Source organism: Nannobrachium achirus, assembly GCF_963921795.1.
Source record: "Nannobrachium achirus genome assembly, chromosome: 18".
Lineage (NCBI taxonomy): Eukaryota > Metazoa > Chordata > Actinopteri > Myctophiformes > Myctophidae > Nannobrachium > Nannobrachium achirus.
The window spans coordinates 8,697,826-8,717,398 of NC_137825.1; the positions used below are offsets into that span (position 1 = coordinate 8,697,826).

Here is a 19,573-nt window from a genome sequence, read left to right on the forward strand (position 1 = left end):
GTCATGTACCGTATGTCTGTCCATGGCAGAGCATTGGCCATGCTTCGCAGGACGCTTTAATGAAATGAAATCATGAAAGACACCGATCACTTCACACTGGGTGTAGTGAAAATGGCAAATCTACTATTATATCTATTTTCTATTTTCACTAGTTTGGGTATCTGGCAAATGTCGTTAATTTCTCTTTTGGGTCTTGAGCTAAAATTATTGGAAACCGCTGGTCAGTGGGTCATCATTTCTGACTGAATGCATACAAGTGAGTGAGAGTGTGTGTGTGTGTGTGTGTGTGTGTGTGTGTGTGTGTGTGTGTGCGTGTGCGTGTGCGTGTGCGTGTGCGTGCGCGTGCGTGCGTGCGTGCGTGCGTGCGTGTGTGTGCGTGCGTACGTGTAAGAGAGAGAGTGGAGTACAACGTAGGAAGACAAATTCCAATAGCTCTGTGCAAACGGACAATGAAGTCATCCTCTCGAATCAATATTTCCCTCTCTTCCTTCCTTGAGCTTGTTCAGAGGATAATAAACAAGAGTTTGATAATGAAAACATCAATTATAACTTCCCGCCGCATGCTGTGGCTCCAGTATTTGTCGAATTAAAAAACTTTGAAAGAGGACGGGAGAGTTCCAGCAGACCGTCTATTCCAGACGCGTCTCAAAGTGAGGTCCGGGGACCAAAAATAGACGGTCAGCAGAGTGCGCCATGAGGTGCGCTCAACACTGGCATCACCACTGGCGATGCCAGTGACATCACCACTGGCATCACCAGGAATGCTGGTCCCTCATTGGCTGTTAGTGATGACGTTGCCAGAAATGCTGGTCCCTGATGAACTAGAAGTACTGTTCCTGCGAAACAGTGTGGGCTCGCTCGTATAGAAATAATTTAAAAAAATAACAATAAAAACTAAACACTAAATCATTGTTTTTCCTTCATTTCTTATGTTTGCCAACGTGACTATACTCTGCAGTGTGCTAACTGTCATGTGAAGCTCAACCAATACTCCAGCTAACACCACTCCCAGATATTTTTCCGCCAATTGCACCTCATTGGCTAAGGGCCCTGCCTTTGTACTGCCAGCGGCAGAACTTAAATAATGAAGATAACATAGTGTTCTCGCTTTTCAGGCGAGCCCACAACTAGTAAGACGCCTCAGGGCGACAAGCGGCGGTCACGCAGTGTCTTGGCTGTCTGGCCAGTAATGTATATCAGACCAGTTACCCATATATGGAGACCCCTGGTACCCATATATGGAGATCCATGTAGCCTACTGTATATGGAGATATGCTGTGAGACCTCAAACATGCTTACTCAGTTATTCGTTATGTGGAAATCCTATGACGTCTATCACATCTGACATCATATATACAATCCCTTTTATGCCCATACATGGAGATCCCTGTCAGATATGGGCTGCCTTCCTCCATATATGGGCATTCCCATATGAAGTCCTGTTAGATATGGGCTTAATATTGATGACATCAGGGATCTCCATATATCAGCATAAAAGGGGTTATGTTAGAGTGGTTCCCATGACATCACAGTGATGTCAAAGCGTGATGTCAGAGCGGCAAACCCATAGACCGTAAAAAAAAAATCACACCCGTGTGAAGTGGAGCTGTGTGTGTGTGTGTGTGTGTGTGTGTGTGTGTGTGTGTGTGTGTGTGTGTGTGTGTGTGTGTGTGTGTGTGTGTGTGTGTGTGTGTGTGTGTGTGTGTGTGTGTGTGTGTGTGGATCATGTGTACCGATTTTTGTGACATTTGAAGAAAATATGTAGGAAAAGGAGCAAAAAGTGTGTTTTGGAGAAAATTCAAGATGGCGGAAAATCTATCATGGCGCAAATGGGCGTGGCCTATATGGGGAGATGCGTCATGACCCAAGGAATCCAGGGAAAAAATATTTTTAATTTTCCGACCTACGGTTCAAGAGTTACAGGCCAAAACGTAAAGTGGGGTGTTATGGCGCCACCATGCGGCCAAATGACACAATTATTTTTTATTTAATCCTTGAAATCATTATGAACCTCCTCTCCAAGTCTTGAAACTCTAGCCCCTATGGTTTGCGAGAGACAAATAATTGAATGTGAGTTTTTGCGATTCCCATTATAAGTCAATGGGGAAAATTAATTCACTAATAAATTAATATCAATTAAACTATAGAACCTTTCTCTTAGAAAAGTAATAGCCCACGATTCCCGAGTAAGCCGTTCGATTTGACATATGGCGCGAGTGTGTGGTGGCAAAACTGTGGGACTAGTGGCGTGCCGAAGTTTAGGAAGTTCAGGCTACATACAGACACACACACAGACAGACAGACACACACGGCCACGTATAGGGAGCCTGTGCTTCACACAGCTCCAAAAACATACTGTGTACCGATTTGCGTGATTTAAGGCAAAAATTGTAAGAGCTGTGTCCAAAAATGTGTTTTGCAAGAATCGGCCTCATGGTGGCACTAGAAGAGGGCCATGTGAGAATTGGAGGTTGTGGTTTGGTAGGCAAGGAGTGTATGTGCAAAGTTTGGCATGGATAGGGGCAACGGTGGCGGAGATATGAGTAGGGAAAAGTGTGACGTGACGTGACAGACTGACAGCCGGTGATGTTGTATGTGTGTGTATTTGTAATCCACACAGAATGTGCATAAATTGATCTCACAATGAGGTTTACCTCAGAAGGATAAACCACACGCTATAAAAGCTTGTATAATAATTACCAGGTCTTAAATAATAAGCATCTCTTCAGCGGTAAACCAAGGTGTTGTGTGTACGTGTGTACATGCAGATAAAGGCCTTTCTGTCCGGTCCCCATTAAAACAACCTGGAGGAAATTACCATGCGGGGCTGGATCTGGCGGACAATTCAACGCCATTTGCATTTCAACAGCATGTAATTATGGGTAGCACAACAACATTCACATGTGGCTGAAGGAGGTTGATTCACAAGCACAGACGGCTGGCGAGATAAGACAGAAATAAAAAATAATATTTTCAGACTGATGCCCTTTTTAAATTATTTTTTTCTGCTCTGATCTCCACTCTGATCTGTTGTTAACCCATTTAGACTTGGAACGCATTATTACGCGTTATTTTATGCTTTAACTATTGAAAAATAGCAGATATACAAGCTCACAGCGCGCTGCAAGCTTGTAGATCTGCTATTTTGAGCAGTGGTAAACCGCTCCATAGAGTGGCTGTGCGTGTGTCTGTAGCCACTTTTCCTCAGCGTTTTGCCATAGCAATGTGTTTTCCTCAGCGTTTTGCCATAGCAATGGGTGTGTGTGTGTAGCCTGTATTACATCACCAATTACATCCTAGACCTATATCCTAGTCTGAAGACGTTATGCAAGCACGACCACCGCTCACTTCACATTGGGTGTGATTTTTTGAATAATCGTTCCGCGCTGTGAGCTTGTATATCTGCTATTTGCCAGACCCATGAAATGGGTAGGCCTACATAAGCAAATGTCGGTCCGGGTTTTCTATATAAAGGGTATATATGATGATGACATGATGATGACATGCCTACAAAAGGCATGATGTCATATGTCAAATTTATAGGCCCAGAGGGTTGGCAGAACCGGGGTCTGGCACAACCAGGTTGACCTGGTCTAGTTTTCAATAGCTAAAGTATAAAATAATTAAGGTCCCTCCACCTTGGGGGACCCCCCTGGTAACTCAGTCCCACTTTCCCCCCCTTGTGACGCCCCTGGGTGTACCTGCAGATGTAGTTGGTCTTGTACAGTCGTACAGTTATAGCGGTGTACCTGCAGATGTAGTTGGTCTAGTAGTACAGTCGTACAGTTATAGCGGTGTACCTGCAGATGTAGTTGGTCTAGTAGTACAGTCATACAGTTATAACAGTGTACCTGCAGATGTAGTTGGTCTAGTAGTACAGTCGTACAGTTATAGCAGTGTACCTGCAGATGTAGTTGGTCTAGTACAGTCGTACAGTTATAGCGGTGTACCTGCAGATGTAGTTGGTCTAGTAGTACAGTCGTACAGTTATAGCGGTGTACCTGCAGATGTAGTTGGTCTAGTAGTACAGTCGTACAGTTATAACGGTGTAACTGCAGATGTAGTTGGTCTAGTAGTACAGTCGTACAGTTATAGCAGTGTACCTGCAGATGTAGTTGGTCTAGTACAGTCGTACAGTTATAGCGGTGTACCTGCAGATGTAGTTGGTCTAGTAGTACAGTCGTACAGTTATAGCGGTGTACCTGCAGATGTAGTTGGTCTTGTACAGTCATACAGTTATAACGGTGTACCTGCAGATGTAGTTGGTCTTGCAGGAGTTCTGCACAGTCATGCAGTTGGGCGTGTCCTTGTCCTCGTAGGAGCAGATGGGGACGATGGTCTGGCGCCGGCGCTCCGCGCACGCCGACAGGTCCCCTGGTGGACACGAGCAGAACAGCATGCCGTAGCTGTGCTTGGGAGGCACCTGGGAAACACACGCACGCACGCACACACGCACGCACGCACGCACGCACGCACGCACGCACGCACGCACGCGCGCACACACACACACACACACACACACACACACAAAAGCAACTCAAAAACAAGACACTAGCTCCACTCCAAGTTGATTGATTGACTGATTCAGGGACATGCTGGCCTGGGCCCCTGATTCAGCCCGGGAAAAAGAGTTGGAGAGGCCCTCATTGCGCGCTATAGAGAGAGATCTCTCTCTATAGCGCTGCTGCTACTCAAATATTTGTGACAAAGTGACAAGCCAGTGGGCCAATTACATGAGTTAGATTTCGTCGTTGTCGGGTGGAAACCTTGTATGTCCAAAACCGTTTGTTTTGCATTTATCATTTTAAAATGTTAAACTGGTGAAAACAGCCGATCTACAAGCACACAACGCCTCGCGGTGCGAGGCGTTGTGTGCTTGTAGATCGGCTGTTTTCACTACTTTTGTGCAACGGCCTTGTATGAAGCAGGGCTTTGCCTTGCTAAAAAATGAAAAAATTTGAAACTTTTTGAGATACAAGGTTTCTGCCCGACAGTGACGATTTACTTTGTTGGCCGTCCAGCCCCCAAAATGGAACAAAGGCCGACATTTTATTTAATTTTTTTTCCTAATGGCCGGCCTGGAATGAACCGGCCGTTCGGGAGTTGTCCCGCTTCTCCCAATGGCCAGCACGTCCCTGGACTGATTGATTGATTGATTATTTTATGAGCTTGTACATCAGCTGTTGTCGTGCGCAATGCCGTTGCGGGGGTGAAGTATATGTGTGGATCGTCGCCACACAGTCACCACCCAACACAGAGAGGAGGTTGAATGAACTGAAAGCAGCGCTCCCCAAAACAACAGCTTTGGGGAACTGTTGGGAACTGAATGATTATATGAAACAGGCACGTGCAGTCTCAATGTTGGTGAACAGATCTGTCAATATAATGGATTGCATTTTTATAGCGCTTTTCTAAGCAAGTTGCGAACTCAAAGCGCTTTACAATGGTCCATTCATTCACCTGTTGGCTGGCGTCAGTGGCGTGGCCACTGTGTGTGTGTGTGCACCATTTGGCTTTGATTTGTCTCTGTGCTGTCCACAGCACGTGGAGAAGGAAAGGGAAAGTGTAGTTCTTGGTTTTGTTGCATTTAGCTAAAAAGAATTACTGTAGAAACCTGATAATAACACAAACAAAACCGGATAAAACTATATTTATTTATTTTTGTGTGCCCTGATGTAAATGACGCCTGATTTGGAATCGCACATGAGTTCTGGGCGGAGCCGTTTGTTTTCACGTCCATCGGCAGGTTAGTTACTCACCAGCGTTAGTTTCAGTGAGGCTAGGGTTAGGGTTAGGGTTAGGCATAGTTTTACTGAGGTTAAGGTTAGGGTTAGGGTTAGGTTTAGGTGGTCGCACCTCCGCGCGGTCCAAGCGAACGAAAAGGAGCGCTCCCTAGCTCCGGTTCAGCCAATCAAAAGCTTCCTTGGGCGGGGTTTGCCCAGAACTCATGTGCGATTCCAAATAACGCGTAAATGACTTCCCGCTGCAATGTCGAGAACCACTGCGTTTTGCTTACCTTGTCAAAGAACTGGCGCAGCGCCTTGTGACACTTGCGCTTGTTGCAGACCTCGGAGGCGGAGACGCGGGCGGTGCAGGGGTTGATGTAGGCGGAGCGGTACTTCTTACAGGTGTCGTTCAGGTTGCAGGCCTTGGCCGCCGACAGGCAGTTGTTCTCCTTGTTGGACGCAGGCTCGCCTAGCAGGGAAGGAGACAGACATACGGACAGAGGTTGTTAATTTAGGGGCATCAATATGTCTGTACACATTTGTCCGTGGCAAATCTGAGATTTTATTTTTCACGCACCACTTACAAGTACATGTTCTTATTTTGATCATAATACCTAATTACCGAATGTCAAGTCTCCAGGTTTTCTTCACAATTATGTATGACATGTACTGTATACTCGTGCCACACCCACCAGTTCATTAAGGCCGGATTTACACTGCAGTCAAATCCAGCCCAAATCCGATTTGGTTCTCAAATCTGATCTTTTGGCCAGACTTTTCACACTGCATTTGCAAGTGACCAGATCTGATCTGTGTGTTCAGACTGATTTTAACAGCGTCAGCCCAAAGCTGCCCTGGCTCCGTCGACATATCTGCTTTGGTTACCGTGGTAACGACGTTGACGTCATGACGTTACGTCACAACGTTGACGCTAGTTGATCACGTTCAGGAAATGCGACATAACAGACAAGCAACCCCAACAACAAAAACAAACACACTTTACAATATTGTTTTTCTCTCTTTTCTTTACTCCACTACCATTCACCCAACGCTGTGGGTGTGGCTAACTTCAACTGGGTCACCACCCACCTGAACAACCAGGTATACCTAATGAACTGGTGGGTGTCGCCACATAAAAACCTAATTTTAACACATTCTGTACACTCTTTTGGAAAAATAAATCCTCCTCCTAGTATAATCATAATACCTGATAATCATGTTTTAGGGGGGAAATAAACCATGGCACTGCATCTTTAAGTAAACGTACTTAGTTACTTCCCACCACTGGGGTGTAGTAGTTATCCTTTGTTCTGTGTTCTCCACTTGCACTCTAAATACTGCCAACACTTATCCTGTCACCGGGTGACAAATGTTCAGGCCGCTCGCTTCCACTTTGCACTGCTGTACGTGGCTCTGTCTGGAGTCTGGACCAAGATGTCTACATTGGAAATGCAAATTTCAACGTGCGTGCAACCGACGTCCAGCTCTGTTCTCCTGTCATGCCTACCCATTCTTCCTCCCCTCCCCTCAGATCCAGCTATCCTTATTTCAGTCAGACAACTTTGGGATTGAATTTAGGATACATTTTTCCCCCCCTAAATGCCCTGTCTGCCCCACCAAACACGATGGCATGCAAAAATCTTTTCAAACATTTCAAAAATATTAAACTATTTGAAATGTTATGCTACGAGTCGTAATAGTCCTAATAAGATATGAGAGAGAGAGAGAGAGAGTGAGAGTGAGAGTGAGAGTGAGAGTGAGAGTGAGAGAGAGAGAGAGAGAGAGGTTGATGCGGTAGCCTGATGCAGGTGTAAGACCTGTTGTTTGTATTTTGTGTTGTTTTCTATGCATTTCGGGTGTTTTAGGGGGTTTGTCCCCCTGTCATTTCTTTCTGCCCCCACATAGTGCTGAGGGCTAAATCCGGCCCTGGACCCAACTTCTCGCCCGTATGGCTGCTGTGCATAGAGCAGGGGGTCCGGGACCCCTAGGCGGCCCTCAGACTTACTACAGGGGGTCCTCCAAATCTTTGTGATAGAAAAAAAAATCTCCTTTTTTATATTAACCACTTGAACCCTAGTGTCCATATTCTGAGAACTTTAGCCAAAAATAGCAGATCTATTATAGCAGATCACAACGCCTCACGTTCACAACGCCTCGCGCTGCGATAGCAGATCACCTCTATAGCAGATCACAACGCCTCGCAGTGTTGAGAGCTTGTAGATCTGCTATTTTCGGCAAAGAGGTTTGGCGTAGAGGGTGGAAAGAGCAGACTAAGTACAGAGTGAAAGGTCAAGTTTCTAAGTACTGACGGTCCAAGTGGTTAAATATCTGAAAACACAAATTGACATGAATCGAACATACACTGATGATTGTGCTGTCAAACAAAACAAACTATATGGAATCTATGAACAGGTGGTGGGGGTCCCTGCTTCATCTCTCTCTCAACGAAGGGGTCCTTGGACTGAAAACATTGAATACTCCTGGCATAGAGCCTATTGAATGTAAGCCATTTACCATGAGAGGGAGTGTGCCAAACAACCCTGAAACAAGGGTAAATCAGCCAACAACCCACGACCCTCGAATGGTAAATCGCTTTTCTACCACTTCTACCATATAAATGAAAGAAAACACAGTTGTAACTTGCATTGATCTTGGAAATGTTACAACTGCGACACAACAGTCCATGAGCCAACTCAAGGTTGTTGACTGATTTACCACTGTAAGCCAATCAGAATCCAGTATGTGAACGCGTGACCACAGAAAGTGGTAGAATGTGTGTTATTGGAGGCTGTGAGTTACTGCTGTCCTTCAGTGCTGTCCTCATCATCAGGGGCGTCACACCAAACTCTGGGCCCTGGGTACACGGATTCACTGCGGGCCCCCCATGAATGTTAACTATTGAAAAATAGCAGATATACAAGCTCACAGCGCGGCACCGAGTGCCGCGCTGCGAGCTTGTAGATCTGCTATTTTTGAAAAAAACGTGAAAATGTGTGCAAGAAACTTATGTTTCTATGTCAGTGGTGCTCAAACGTTTTCACGTGAAGGACCCCCAAGATGATAATGTATTTGTCCACAGCTAGACCCCCATCTCAAAATATTTAGTTCCAGGGACCCCTCCCCGGAAGCAAAATTTGAGTTACAAATGTTCGCTTAAAAAATACATATTCAAAGATTTGCGCACATTTTTACGACTTTAAAAAAATAGCAGATCTACAAGCTCGCAGCGCGGCACTCGGTGCCGCGCTGTGAGCTTGTATATCTGCTATTTTTCAATAGATAAAGTTATTAGGGCCCCTCCACCTTGGGCCCTAGAAACTCAGTCCCACTTTCCTACCCCTTGTGACGCCCCTGCTCATCATGTCTCACCTCCACACATGGGAGGATTCTCTGTCCCTGATACCATGACACACGCACTAACACGTGCACGCACACGCATACACACAGGGGCGTCACAAGGGATAGGAAAGTGGGACTGAGTTACTAGGGCCCAAGGTGGTGGAGGGGCCTTAGTTATTTTATACTTTAGCTATTGAAAAATAGCAGATATACAAGCTTGTATAGATCTGCTATTTTTGAAAAGTCGTGAAAATGTGTGCAAATCTTATATGTATTTTTTTTAAGCGAACATTTGTAACTCAAATTTTGCTTCTGGGGGGGTCCCTGGAACTAAATATTTTGAGATGCGGGTCCGTGGCCAAATACATACCATTTTGGGGGTCCTAAACATGAAAAGGTTTGAGCTCCACTGACATCGAAACATAGATTCTTCAAAAAACCTCAGAAGGATTTGAAATATTCAAAGATTTTCCTGATTTTTCAAAAATAGCAGATCTACAAGCTTACAAGCTTGCAGCGCGGCACTCGGTGCCGCGCTGTGAGCTTGTATATCTGCTATTTTTCAATAGTTAAAGCACAGGGGCCCCACAGTGAATCCTTGTACCCGGGGCCCAGAATTTGGTGCGACACCCCTGCATACACAATCACACACGCACGCACACACACACACACACGCACAGCCACAGGGGGAGTGTGACACAAATCATCTGTGCCTGGGTATGCACGCATATGCAGAAAAAAACACTCAGTTACTGTGTACACACACGCACGCATGTGTGCCCACATGCACGCACACACGCACCAAGACACACGTAATTTGCCGTCATTTACACATCCTACCTGGGATTAGTCTAAAACTAATCCCAAAAGACTAAGACTAAAATGTTTTGATATTTAGTTGACAAAGACAAAAACTATTTCAGAGGACTAAGACAGGACTAAGACTAAATGGTGTGTTATTCAAAAGACTAAGACTAAAGCCCTTTGCACACAGGACAGTTGCGTTTTTTTTTTTTCGTTTGCTGCATGAATAAAACGCATTGGATTTGGTGTGCAATGCTGTGCGGAATCGGCGCTGCGGATCCCAAAAGGAGTTTTTTTACCACATCCAACAAGACGCACAAATCGAACTGGGTTCGATCAAGAAAAAAAACGCACGGCCACAGCCACTCGTCGCACAGCTAATTCAGATCCGGTGTGCATGAGGTCGTAGAGAATCATTGTTTTCTTTAAAAAAAAAAGAAGAAATTGTCAGTTTTATCTGTGCGGATAAACGCGCCTGTGTGCAAAGGGCTTAAGACTAAATCAAAATTCGCGGAAAAGATTTACACTGCATAACAGCACATATGGTGATGTTATCATATTTCCCCACTACTAAACACACACCAATACGTTTATCTTTCTGCCTGATATCCTCCAGATGATGACCTTGCTACATTCCAGCCCATAATCTAATGACAGCATTCATTACTGCACCAAATCAAATCAGGAGAGAACTCCTCGTCACCCACCCTCCCATCTGCCAGGAACTGTGGCTCTGTGGTGCCAGGAGAGGAGTAGGCAACCTTAGGCACGGGTGGGTGCCAACATTGGCACAGGGGAGGGTGTTCACTGCATGGGCACATTGGCAACAGTGTGTGAGAGAGAGATAATATTTCTTTACCAATGATACAGTATGAATGAAGGGGAGAGTGTTTTTCGCAGGTCTTTCAGTCTGAGTGTATCAAAAAAGCACCCCAGTTAAGCACTGTTGGTCCGACCAGTTTAACATTTACCAGGTTAGCATTCACCAGCGTCGGCAGGTTAACGTTTCACCAGGTCACCATGTTTTCAAAAATCCTACGTATAAAATAGGGCTACAAGTGGTTTATGTATATTTTATAATATTATAATTTATATCCGCAAAGTAACTCTTAACCAAAGTTTTCAAATAAATGTAGTGGAGTAAAATTATAATATTTGGATCCGAGATGTAGTGGGGTAGAAGTAAAACTATTGGAAATTGGAAATACTCTAGCAAAGTACAAATACCTAACATATTACTTAAGTACAGTAGTTAAGTAAATGTACATAGTTACTTTACACCTGCTGTTGTTAGAACTGTAACATTTTGGCGTTCCTCGAATCATTGCTAGAACTCCTACTCCTACTTCTTGCCATGATTGATGCCATTATCACCTCCACTGTTGTGGACATCCGTGACATCCTATGACATAATGACTTCCTCATCCAAAAATGGAAATATACATCACAGCGAGCATAGCATAAAAAGGAACCTGGGAAATATCTCACAGATCACATGAGCAATCGTTAGGACCGGACCATCAAACTGGAAATGTAGCTGTCTTTGAAATCTCAAAGATAACGTTTAAAGTGAATTCCTTGGACTCTGAATTGCCTTTGTTTCCATACACATGTCCCAAATATTGCTAACCGAGTCGTGAGCTGAAAACCCTGAAGTTGAAGTCATCGCCACAACACATGCCATTGATCTAAGTCCATTCCATCATACAGTGAGCGGCAGGTGTGGGAATGTTGCACTGGACAGTTAATTTGAAAGGAGGCCAGAAGATGCAGCATCCGGTTGGTGTTGCAGTGAAGCACAATGTGTACTCATTTGGTTGCTCCACATGGTCCGACCAAATTGAAGTGCACATCTTCAACACAGTGTCTTTGGACTGGATGAAGTTGCCTCCAATGACAATTGGAAGAGGTGAACGACCCCCTGAGGTTCCCTCCAGGCGTGTGGGCCACACTGCCGTGCTGGTAGGAGACGTCATCTACATCTGGGGAGGGGATCAACAGGCAAAGTGCAACAGGCTTTATGCCTTTGATGTGGACACCAGCATATGGTTGAAGACCAAGGTTTCTGGGGCCGTTCCAGAGGGGAGATGCTACCACTCAGCCTGTGTCTTGGGGAAGGTCATGTATGTCTATGGAGGCGTCAGCCACCAGACTTACATGGCCACTAATGATAAAGTCTACAAGCTGGACACCACCACAATGGTCTGGTCTTCAATTAACGCCGGGGGCTTTCCTAATTACTATCACTCTGCCACCATCATCGGGACAAAGATGTTTGTGTTCGGGGGCTGGGTGAACGGGACATACTACAACCATGTCAGTGTGTTTGACACAGAGACCAACAGCTGGCTGACGGAGGAGAACAAAGGCATTCATCCAGAAGAACGATGCTTGTACCATTCAGCCTTTACCTACAATGGGGAGCTGTACACAATAGGTGGCTATGACTCAACCCACCAGACCTGCAGTGATCTGTGGAGATTCAACCCAGAGAGCTTCTCCTGGAAGAAGGTTGAGCCCAAGGGGAAAGGCCAGCCTGGGAGGTATGGTATGCAGTGTTGCATGGTGGGAGATCGTCTCATCATTTTTGGAGGATGTAAATGTGAAAACAACAAACTCTCTGTCTCTGATGACCTGTTGGTCTTAGACATGAGTCCTAGTCTCAAAACACTGTGCAAGCTAGCGGTCATTCAGTACCGTCTGGAGCAGTCTGGACTCCCACACAACGCCAGGTGGGAACTGGCAGCCATGGAAAAGTTCCAGCCAAGGGAACAAAAGAAAGATAGAAGATTGCTGACAAAACAGTCCAGGGGGTAAAGGCTTAATCTGGGTGCCTGAGGTCAAAACAGCGGTTTGGTTGGTCTCAGAACGTTGTGTAAACACAATCCAATAAAAAAAAATACTAACTTTGAAACTAAAGAAATAACCGCACTCGCCTGAGGACAATCCACCGTGTTAGTTATGAGAGGGCCCACGAAATCTAGCAACAGGGGCAGCCGAAATCTAGCAACAGGGGCAGCTATGAAAAAAAGCAGGTATGATGGGTTATGATAAAAGGCACATTTAACCCTATATGTGTTTTGGTCTGCATGCCTCCTTTAAAAGACGTTTAACTCATTCGCTGCTTTTTTTTAAATGGCTGCCAAGTGCCAGGATGCCCCCAGACTCCATAGACTTCCATGTAATTCATAGTGCATGGATCATGCATGCCCCAAGCCTGGATCATGCACCACGTGTGTGCACGCTGTTCACAGCTTTCAAACAAAAGAATCCACTTGGAAAGCCGTTCAGGCATTCATGAGATAGCAGCCTTTATGTTTGCTTCATATGTAAACAAACATGGCTGCCATGTTTGAGAAATGGGGTTGTCAAACATGCAATTTCGCGATCGCGGTCATGCCTGGAGGTCATGAGGAGGTCCAATTTTATTTTTTACTTTTTTATTTAAAATGGTGCAAATCTCTGGAAACTCAGGCCTGGTGGCATGGACATATGGGATAACTCGGGGAAACTCGTGGTAAAGCAGTCAATGAGTTAAATAAATACTTTATTAAATGTCTATGGATGAAATAATGGGGAAAATGCTTCCGGGTCCAGAGTGAGGACGGGCTTAAACTGCGATGCCCTATAAGGGTCACAAGAGGGGGCCGGGCTGTCTATGCCCGTAGCAAATCAGAAGGGGCATAAACGAGCATATGTTGGACAATCTTGCCGCGTGTTGGATTGGTGAGCTTCACATGACATTTTGGTCAACCAGATCCAATTTCCATGATTGGTCAAGTTTCACATGACATCATAATAGCTTGACTGTCCTACTGCCAGATGTTATTATTTATTTATTGGGGCTGGTGCCAGCAAAAAGAAGCTTACCTTTGCGATATTATAGAAAATTATCTATTGGTTCTTTCTATACTAATTCATTTTACAATGGACGGTCAAATGTGTACTTTGGCCATACTGGTGGCAGAGGGCAGCCTTATGCAAGAATTAATGTGAATTGGGCCGCTCCGGTTGCCATCCATTCAGAGCATAGAAATAAATGCATTTTCTAGAACAGATCCACAGAAAACAGCCAGGAAGTGATTTGGGACTCCATTATTGCTAACGTGCGGTGGATTTTTGAGAACAGCATTACGGGAGATGTTTGTACTGTACACGGCGGCGCGACCCCCCATCAGCTTACAGTCATCAGACGAGGTAAAAAGAACGAGCCGGCGGGCGCACACCTGGAGTTGATGTAATTTCACATTTTAACGCCGTTCGTTAGGTTAGCTTTCACCAGCAGGTTAGCATTTCACCCGAAGGGAGACGGCGCATCGGCAGGTTCACATTTCAGTTAGTTTTATTGAGGTTAGGGTTAGGTTTAAGTGCTACCTGGCGGTGCTCCGTCCTCCCGTCCCGTGGGGAGGGGACGGGACGGTGATGCTTAGAAATTAGAACTACAGACTCACTCCATAGCTGCTGCCGTGGACTGAACCTCTTCAGACTCCACCTACTAAACCCATACTACTACTGTAACACTCCCCCTTCCCTCGATGACCACACATGAAGCTAGATAGCATTTTTAGGTTTTAGAAGTTTTTTACTGATGCGTGGTCTACCTTTGTTATTTCTAGACTGATATTCCGATGCATTTGTTATATTGTTGTTAATGTACTGACATATTATCTTGCGTATTATATTGATGTGTATTACCTGCTTATTGTAAGTCGATTTGGATTAACTCATTAAAAGCCAAACGCGCGATGTCGCGCGAAAAGTACTCGAGTACTTATAGTGCCGAATGTGCGATGTCGCGCGAAAAGTAATATATTACTGTAACGTTGAGTACATTACCGAGTAGAATGGCCGGATGTCCGGAGACGAAAATCCGTCGCTGATTCATCATCATCAAGGCTCACGAGCACAAAATAGTAATCCCATAACATTGAGGTGGACGGGGGATCTCATCTTTAATGTCCATTATCTCAAAACTACACTTTAGAAGCGAAGATGGAGGCAGATGCTCGCTTATATAACACATGTATAAATACTCCGAGGCAAATCCAGCATGGCTCCACATAAACAACGATCGCTTCCGTCGCACGATGCGATGACGTCAGACCGGAAGTACTTCCGGTCTGGACTTCTGGCCTTCAAAATAAGACAATGGCCGTTAATGGGGCCGGGAGGGGGCACTCTGGACCCCCTAATCCGTTAATGTCCTGGGCTCAGAATGAGTTAAAAGCGTCTGCTAAATGCCTAAAAAGACGATCGCGTCCCTGTATCGACGGCCTGAGGGCATTAGATTATAATGGTTGTGGAGGGTGTGTGTGTTGTCCTCAGCTATTTGAGATGCCTTTTTGTTTCTTGTGGATGCTGCCGAGTGGCTCCTGGTTCATGCCGATGATCTCCCCACTGATCCCCACTGGTCGAGAGGGTTCCTGGTCATGGCCCGCATCACACCAAACCATGCTGTGATGTTGAAGGTCATCATTGATTCTACAAATGCCTTGTAGAAAGCCTGCAAGATCGATGGTCGGTCCTGAAGCTTCCTCATCTTCCTCAGGAAGAACAGTCGTTGCTGGCACTTGGAGTGGATATTCTCAGCATTGTTCTTCCAAGATATTTATACTCCTCAACGCGCTCTATTGCCTGGCCATTTATCTCCAGGGCCGGAGGGGGGGTGGGCGGGCCTTGCCTAAAGTCCACCAGCAGCTCCTTGGTTTTACTGGGGTTCGGGTCCAGGAAGTTGTTCTTGCACCACCACTCTGCAAAGCTGTCCATTTCCCTGATAATACGGTCTTTTGAATTGGGAGGGAGGGCGATCTCTTTTGGCGCCCCAGTCCCGGAGACGCGTCCCAGCGGTGGGGACCCCTCCCCACGTAGGGACGGAGTGCCGTCAGGTAGCACCTGGAGACGGGGACGCGAAATTCAAAAGGCACTTAAATAGCTTTGTGCCCTGAACACCTGAACACCTGAACCCTGAACACCTAGGTCTGGTGGAGCGTGCCCGGACTGCCAGACACATCTCTGGAGCTCTGGTCAGGTCTGTGACTGATGGTTTCCATCCAATAGGCTGCAGAGTTGACAGAGTTGAGAAGATAATGGTGGGCTGTCTGTGGCCAACCACCTGGGAAATGGATTGAGTCTAAGGAAGTGGATCAATGGCATTCTCAGCCTCCGTGCCAAGCCAACACCGGGTTGCCCAAATGCGGGAGGGAGGTACATCCGGGAGACCGGAGCCAATAGCTTTGGCCCAATCGAGGTACTTACGGCAGTCTTCCAAGGGCTTCACACGCCACTGAGCAACTTTCATTGACATGAATAGCAGTACATTTTATGTGGGCTGCAGTGGCGGGGGTCCTCCACTAGGGGGCGTGACCACTTTTGAATCCGTTCTGGAGCAGCAGGAGTTGGTGGTCCCTGGGAATTCCCCGTGAGCAGCCCGTTGGGGTGGTCATTTGGTCATTTTTGCACTTTTTGGCGGCGGCGGCAGGGGGTCCCTGGAGCTCCTGGGGTCCCTGGTGTGGTGGAGGTTGTGGATTGGCAGGCAAGGAGTGTGTGTGCAAAGTTTGGCATGGAGATATGAGTAGGGCAAAAGTGTGACGTGACGTGACGGACAGCCGGTGGAGATTTTGATAGTAACTGCGACCTGACGGTCGCAATCATCACACTGAACTTGGGTTTGGTTGCTTTTGGTTCACACCCTCGCAGGCCACGATCTTGACTTTGTCCACCTTGACGTGGCCAGTGACCTCTTTGAACTCCACATCCTTGAGGATGAACATCCACACGTTTTCGGCAAATCTGTAGTTTTTCAGCGACCCCCTGAAGTTGACCCTGTTGAGGACTCGATTGGCCAGTGCCGTGTTGATGGCCTTGTCGAACTGAAGCTGAACCTGGAGGGCCAACTCCTTTGTTATCTTCTGGGTCTGAATGAGCTCGTCCAGGCTCTCTTGAAGAGTGAGCCCCAGTGTTGTACTTCTGTAAAACTGATATGCCATTGTGATGGAAAAACTGACTGGTCGGTAAACACGTGTACAGAATATTATATAGAGTATTTGAAATAGAAACCGTGCCTTCTCAAGCCTTTCTTCACTGAAAATGCTTCACTCACTTTATATATCTGGTCTGCACAACTCGTCTGCCGGCTGTGAGGTCCGGTGGCGCTTTATATAATGACAATAAGCCGTGACGTGGCGTGATAGCTAAGAGCAACTAGACTGCACTGGTCGAGGTGCCAACTTGCATATTGTGCTCTTGTGGCCATATATGCATGGCCTCCTTGTGCGGTAGCAGATCGTGCAAGTACTGCGATCTGTGCTGTTCGGTGCTGTCTGTATGTATGTGGGTGGGCAAGTTGACAACTTGCGCCTTGTAAATTAAACCAGGGGTCTCCAACAGGGGGTCCGGGACCCCTAGGGGGTCCTCAGAGTTACTACAGGGGGTCCTCAAAATCTTTGTGTGGTAGAAACTTTTTCTCCTTTGTTATACTGTATGTATGCACTTGAACCCTAGTGTCCATATTCTGAGAACTTTAGCCAAAAATAGCAGCTCTACAAGCTCACAACGCCTCGTGCTGTGAGGCGTTGAGACACACTGATGATTGTGCTGTCAGACAATGAAACTACATGGAATCTATGAACAGGTTGTGGGGGTCCCTGCTTCATCTCTCTCAACTAAGGGGTCCTTGGCCTGAAAACGTTGAAGACCCCTGAATTAAACTATAATAATATATAACGTATCTCTTAGCAAAATAGCACGCATGTGTGTCCCGATGAAGCCGGTCGATTTGACATATGGCCCAAGTGCGTTCCACCAAAACAGTGTGAGGAATTTTGCTTTACTTTATTTATAAGAAAATAAAGGCCCTTTATACCACTGGGTGTGATAACGATATGTTGGCGTTCACATCAATTATGGCGGCTTTATCGTTGTGGTGTGGACACTGCCATCCACTTCAATTGAAAACTAGTCCCCCCAGGAATCCGCGGAGAAACATTGCCGTGCTGGTAGGAGACGTCATCTACATCTGGGGAGGGAATCAACAGGCAAAGTGCAACAGGCTTTATGCCTTTGATGTGGACACCAGCATATGGTTGAAGACCAAGGTTTCTGGGGACGTTCCAGAGGGGAGTTCTGACCACTCAGCCTGTGTCTTGGGGAAGGTCATGTATGTCCATGGAGGCGTCAGCCACCAGACTTACATGGCCACTAATGATGTCTACAAGCTGGACACCACCACAACGGTCTGGTCTTCAATTAACGCCGGGGGCATTCCTAATTGCTATCACTCTGCCACCATCATCGGGACAAAGATGTTTGTGTTCGGGGGCTGGGTGAACAACCATGTCAGTGTGTTTGACACAGAGACCAACAGCTGGCTGAAGGAGGAGAACAAAGGCATTCATCCAGAAGAACGATGCGTGTATCATTCAGACTTTACCTACAATGGGGAGCTGTACATAATAGGTGGCTATGACTCAACCCACCAGACCTTCAGTGATCTGTGGAGATTCAACCCAGAGAGCTTCTCCTGGAAGAAGGTTGAGCCCAAGGGGAGACGCCAGCCTGGGAGGTATGGTATGCAGTGTTGCATGGTGGGAGATCGTCTCATCGTCTTTGGAGGATGGAAATGTGACGATCTCAGGAGCCACAAACTCTCTGATGACCTGTTGGTCTTAGACATGAGTCCCGGTCTCAAAACACTGTGCAAGCTAGCGGTCATTCAGTACCGTCTGGAGCAGTCAGAACTTCCACACGATGTCAGGTGGGAACTGGCAGCCATGACTGCCAAAAAATAAGATTCCAGCCAAGGGAACGAAAGAAAGAGAGAAGATTGCTGACAAACCGGTCCAAGGGTAAATCTGCCCCCTGACTGAACATTGGATGGATGTAAATTTCCGACCCTTACAACATGATCTTCAGGTATATATGATTATACTTGGAGGAAGATCCTTTTCAAAATGATGTTTTCATGTGGCCACACCCACTTGTTCATTGAGTATACCAGGTTTGTGGTGGGGTAGCTGAAGTTTGCCACACATCCACACAGTGTTGCTGTATGGCAAAAAGGGAAGGGTTGATTTTATGATGTCGTTAAATCTGTGTATTTCAATAGGGCCTCTTGACTCGGGGGGCTTTCAGCTTTCAGGAAGTAACCAAACATGCACAGAGAAGACATATTATAACCACACCTGAGGGTCTATTAGAGTAATATTAACTCCATAGACACATACAAAACAGAAAAGAAATTACAAAACTATGGCACCACCTCCCCAGCCACGTGGAGCCACTTAACACTTAAGTTGCAATGATTTTTTCTCTTCAATGTCTCGCGTTGCCATGGTTACCATAGACTTCCATGTAATTGTGCAATTGTGTAAAAAGTGCACGCCCATGCCTAGATGATGCACCACGTGTGTAGATGCTGTTCACAGCTTTCACAAACAAAAAAATCCGCTTGGAAATCCGTTCAGGCATTCATAATTTATCAGCCATTATGTTTTCTTCAGATGTAAACAAACATGGCTGCCATGTTTGAAAGAATGAGTTGGTATGGGGGTTAAACATGCAATTTCGCGATCGCGATCATGCCTAATACATTTCTGGAGGTCCAAAAAAAAATTTGAAAAAAAAAATTGAATTTTTTTTTAAAATATATATATATATATATATATATATTTTTTTACAAACTCGTCATACTAGTCATAGGCAGAGTG

At 45.9% G+C, this 19,573-nt stretch overlaps 1 protein-coding gene across 1 annotated transcript in view; it reads right to left on the bottom strand.

Annotated features, from left to right (window-relative positions):
- LOC308302847 (GDNF family receptor alpha-1-like) overlaps nt 1-19,573 on the bottom strand; it is a gene marked incomplete at both ends in the record, with an annotated part of 127,567 nt that overhangs the window by 18,338 nt on the left and 89,656 nt on the right. The window contains 2 exons of the mRNA XM_080747165.1: nt 4,251-4,423; nt 6,017-6,195. Coding sequence (XP_080603291.1) covers nt 4,251-4,423; nt 6,017-6,195 — 352 coding nt within the window. The remainder of the gene's footprint in view (nt 1-4,250; nt 4,424-6,016; nt 6,196-19,573) is intronic.